A 5,153-nucleotide genomic window follows, 5' to 3' on the forward strand; every position below is an offset into this window, starting at 1 on the left:
TTAGATGTGTGTGTGTGTGTGTGTGTGTGTGTGTGTGTGTGTGTGTGTGTGTGTGTGTGTGAGTGAGTGAGTGTGTGAGTGAGAGAGAGAGAGAGAGAGAGAGAGAGAGAGAGAGAGCGCAGAGCGCAGTTTCGGGAGAAATCAGCATATTGATGTAGCCGAATTTTGGGAATGGGTCCAATTTTTATAACAAAAGACATTTACATATTGAGAGGAAGTGTGCTGTCTGAATTCTAACATCTCATGAGGCGGGCTTCGAGCGAGTTAGTAGGACCGTGCTGCCACTTATTGGTGACATTGGGTGTCCAGAATGAAGGTCAGTCTAATAAACTATTCTCAGTTTTCCAAAGTCATGGAAAAATGTACATTTATCAAAACCTGGAATATAAAATTGTGATTTTCAGGATGGGAAAATCTTCCAAAAATGTTATAGTTGCCCTCGTTCCAACCAGCTCCAACACACCTGCCAGTGTTTTTCATGACATCCTGAAGACCTTGATTAGCTGGTTCAGTGTGTTTGATTAGGGTAACTCTGCAGGACAGTGGCCCTGCATCTAAACATGCCTACTTCCATACTATATAGTAGGCAAAAATGAATAGTGGGTCCGAATCGAAACCTAAGCCTGATTATCATAGCCTGTTCTTTCATAATTTGATGACTTTTCTATACTCTAAGATGTGGAAAAACGTAACTGTAAAGAATGTGCAGTAGCAACAATACGAGCATTGCATTGAGGACAGTTGTGATATCATACACAATACAGCATTTGCAATAAAAATTAATATGACTGTGATCTTGATGATAGTGTGACATTAGCAGAGTTTATAACAAAAAAAAAAGAAACATCAAAGACAAAAAAAAGAGTACAATATGGAGTCTGTGAATCTCTGCCTCCTTGTATTGCTCTTCTTTTGTCCACCAGGCGGCGCATATTAGCAGTGACGTGGCGTGTCTAAGGTAACCCTCTTACTGCGAAATTCTCGCGCATGCGCATTTCTGCTATTATGTTTGCGCGCATGTGAATCTCGCGAGAGTTGCACCTTGCGCGGTGGACCGTTACCCTCCAGACGGTTGTGGCTAGAAGGGATACAGCTCCAATTAAATTTAATTATCTACCTATTAGATTGCGTTTTGTTAACATCTACAACTACCCCAACCCCAAACCTACCTATTACAATAATAAAAAAATTGTAATTATTGTTGTACAGTGTGACAAAAATTACGATGTATTGATGTGCGCATGCCCAGTAGCGCCATACGTATCCCTTCTAGCCTCGCGTTTGTGTACGTGTGTTAAGTTCAGTCAGCAGGCAGCGATTTGAGTGAATGCGGTTCTCTATAAGTCTTATAATGAAAGCCGCTCTCAACCGCTTTCACACACTCAGCCACAGAAAGCGGTGGAGCTTTACGTCTCTCTGCTGATGAAGTAAGTTACCAAAGCAGACACCTGAAACGGTTTCTCCAGAGATATTTGCCTCCAGAAGATTAAAAGTGCGTCTGAATGAGCTCAGCTATGGCGACGCGACTCTCTGACCTGTTTGGAAACAGCCGGATAATTGCAGGACTGCTGGTCAACTTACTGTCATCGATCTGTATAGTGTTCATCAACAAATGGATCTATGTGCACTATGGCTTTCCCAACATGACCATGACTCTCATTCATTTCGTAGTGACATGGCTGGGGCTGTTTATGTGTCAGAAGATGGATATATTCTCCCCCAAGAGTCTCAGACCTTCTAAAATCATCCTGCTGGCTCTGAGTTTCTGTGGTTTTGTTGTTTTCACAAATCTGTCCCTCCAAAGCAACACGATAGGAACATACCAGCTGGCCAAGGTCATGACAACACCTGTGATCATAGTCATCCAGACCTTGCACTACAGAAAGACATTTTCCACAAAGATTAAACTGACTCTAGTAAGTGGGTTTTTGTTTATTTGACTGGTATATTGCAAAAATATCACTTAACATATCAGTAGTTCATGTACAATGACCTGTCTACCAGCAGTCAAAATCTGGAAATAAACAAAAAGTTAAAAATATATAGTACAATGGAATGCACGTATGCAGCATTACGCAATATAATAATGTGTGTTAATATAATAACCACTTTGTAACCATCATTTTTATAGCATGCACATGGCCATGCATCAGTTTGAACTATGCTCTTGGGAAATGCTGATAAAAGCAAGTCATGGTTACATGCTGATTTGTTTATGCAAGGTAATGGGTCAAAACAGCTGTGATTTTTACTCCCCTTCATATAATTTATTCTTTTCTTTTTGATAAAAAGGTGCCGATCACTTTAGGGGTCATACTGAACTCTTACTACGACGTGAAGTTCAATCTTCTGGGGATGAGCTTTGCCACACTTGGGGTCTTCGTAACCTCGCTGTATCAAGTGGTAAGCATTCTTGCATTCTCCCTCTGTATCGTTATTGACAAAGCCATATCCCTTTATTTAAATCAGCAGGTGGTCAGGAACTGGCCAAATCAGAGACCCGCAATATAGCAATGCTGGTATTTACTGTATAACATAATTGCAATTTTATAATAACTTCAATATTTATTATATTTTCACACGCACATTATGTAGCACAACTGTTTTCAATGCTAGTAATAATAAGAATGTTTCTTGAGCACCAATTCAGTTTATTAGAGTGATTTCTGAAGGATCATGTGACACTGAAGACTAGTAATGGCTGCTGAAAATTCAGCTTTGCCATCACAGAATCAATATGAAAAAAAGCATGTTATTTTAAGTTTTTATTTTCTTTACATGAACTCATTTAGATATCATATTCACACAACTCATATCCATAAATCACCATTAAAAACAGCATTATACTTATTTATATATTTTTATCAATATATCCGTAAATCAATATCAAAAATAACATTAACAGATTTTACTTTAATATATTTATTAACTATTTGTACATATCATATTTACAAGACTGATATATCTATAAATCAGTATTAAAATAAACTTATTTTATTAACAGATTACACTTATTTTTAAGATTTATTAACTTTTTTACAAGACTGATATATTCCTAAATCAATATTAAAACAAACTTATTTTAACACAATATATATATATATATATTTATAAAAGATTTTTAAACTTTTTATATATTTGCAAGACTGATATATTCATAAATTAATATTTAAACTAACTAATTATTCAGATTTATTTTTAACAGATTTATTCACTTTTTACATATTTGCAAGACGGTTATATCCATATATTAATATTAAAATTAGTCTATTATTTTATTAACAGATTATACTTATTTATTTGAACAGATTTATTAACCTTTTACATATTCACAAATCTGCTATATCCATAAATCTGTATTAAAACTAACATCTGTTATTTTGTTAACATATACTTTTTTAAATTTTTTAACAGATTTATTAATTTTTGCTGCATACTAACAAGACTGATATATGCTTAGATCAATATTAAAACTAACTAAAGAATATTAATTTTCAGAAAGATTAAAATATGTTAAGAAGATAAGTCCCTGACTCATCTCGGAAGCTCAAGTCACATGTCCTCACGTTACTCAAGTGCAAGTCATAAGTATATCCAAAAGTCACTGTCAGACAAGTTCCCTTAACATTTCCCCTCACAGCTACAACATGTTTGGACACTTCAAGTTCTGCATCACATTACTGGGTGGGTGCGTCCTCTTCCAGGACCCTTTGTCCTTAAACCAAGGTCTGGGCATCCTCTGCACCCTCAGTGGCATCCTGGCATACACCCATTTCAAACTGGCAGAGCAGGAGGAGGGCAAAAGCAGGCTCACACAGAGGCCATAGGCCCCGCTGAAGTGCCAATCAACAAGAAAGCCAGTGTTCAGTGCCTGATTTCTTCAGGAATAGATAGCAATGGCTCCTGCACAGGAGCGTGAAGACTAACCAAACATAGACTGGAAGGACGTAGGTTTAAGTCATAGAGGCTGACAACTTTAATAGCATTTCAATCTTTTTAAGAGTTTAATTTTTATTCCAATTATTCAATATTTGCAAATAAACAAGCAAAAAAAAAGAGAAGTGCTGTTTGAGAGAAGAACTCTTATTGCTTAAGCATTTCCTTTTTATTTTGTAAGTGTTATTTAATGATGTATTTTTCAAATGGTCTGTACAACAATAAAATGTTTTATAGAAAGTAACACAAGAATGGAATGTTATCTTATGTTGAGTCTAGTCATGACTTTTAGGACAAGGGTCATTGCCTACTTGGCAAATAGACTTGAGTATCTGTGAAATGGAATGTCAATCATTTGTTCAGTTCGTGATGTGGGCTTTTCAACTTGTTTTTCTCTGTTGCAATGCGCAACTTAAACATTAGTCACATTCCAAAGTCCTGTCTCCAGTCTAAAATCTAGATGTGTTGCAGCTTTTTTTTTTGGTGTGAATTAGGGCTGCACGATATATCGAAATATCGCAAATGTAAATATCGCGATATGCATATCGCAACGGCGTGCGATATCTGCATCATTTTAATAATAGGCTACTTAAATCAAAACGCTGCAAAAGGTCAAAGTTTCAGTTCGACGCATATAGCAGAGAATTGCTTGACGTTAAAAAGAGTTAAGTGCAATAAGTTGCAGAAAACAACTATTTGCCGTCTCGTCTTGCTGTCTGACTCACAATAAAACGCGTTTCAGACAGCGCGCGAACACCGAGTTGATTCGTCTTTCGCATCTCCTCCTCATGTTTGAACAGACACATACACACAGCATTATGTCAATAGTACCCGTCTCGACGATCATTCTCATAAACGCAGTCGGTTATGTTTTAAATGAATGTAAACAGCTGAGAAAGAAAGAAATCGGATCCGTGCAGTCGGATTTAAAGGGACAGCAGCCCTTTATAAATACCTGCTGCTGAATATGTCACTAATGTTAATCAAACAACAAAACACAGCTTTAACAAAGATTAATCTAAGTTTAATTCATACAGTGAACACAATGCAGTGTTATTTTACACTTATTTATTACATATCTGTACCTGAATACTACTGTTTATTTTATCTATGCTTGTAAATTGTGTATTTGTTCTTTTTTACTGACTGTTCACTTGCCTTTAATCATGTTTGAACTTTCTCAGACTATAGTTTTTGCTGTGGTATATGAAGAAGTA

At 36.3% G+C, this 5,153-nt stretch overlaps 1 protein-coding gene across 1 annotated transcript; it reads left to right on the forward strand.

The window, feature by feature from the left end:
- Nucleotides 1–1,273: 1,273 nt before the first annotated feature.
- On the forward strand, nucleotides 1,274–3,827 carry LOC107556774 (solute carrier family 35 member E3-like). The gene is made up of 3 exons (XM_016239979.1): nucleotides 1,274–1,916; nucleotides 2,293–2,403; nucleotides 3,705–3,827. The coding sequence occupies exons 1-3, from the start codon at nucleotides 1,503–1,505 to the stop codon at nucleotides 3,825–3,827; spliced, it is 648 nt and encodes a 215-aa protein (XP_016095465.1). The 5' UTR covers nucleotides 1,274–1,502.
- Nucleotides 3,828–5,153: the final 1,326 nt, after the last annotated feature.

Source organism: Sinocyclocheilus grahami, unplaced genomic scaffold (assembly GCF_001515645.1).
Source record: "Sinocyclocheilus grahami isolate Dianchi unplaced genomic scaffold, SAMN03320097.WGS_v1.1 scaffold579.1, whole genome shotgun sequence".
Classification (NCBI taxonomy): domain Eukaryota; kingdom Metazoa; phylum Chordata; class Actinopteri; order Cypriniformes; family Cyprinidae; genus Sinocyclocheilus; species Sinocyclocheilus grahami.

What these genes read in the sequence shown, in the direction of transcription:
- LOC107556774 (XM_016239979.1), top strand. Translation starts at nt 1,503, where the DNA reads ATGAGCTCAGCTATGGCGACGCGACTCTCTGACCTGTTTGGAAACAGC. An exon ending in CAAAGATTAAACTGACTCTA is followed by an intron (nt 1,917 to 2,292) that starts GTAAGTGGGTTT and finishes TTTGATAAAAAG; the next exon opens with GTGCCGATCACTTTAGGGGT. An exon ending in TAACCTCGCTGTATCAAGTG is followed by an intron (nt 2,404 to 3,704) that starts GTAAGCATTCTT and finishes GTCCTCTTCCAG; the next exon opens with GACCCTTTGTCCTTAAACCA.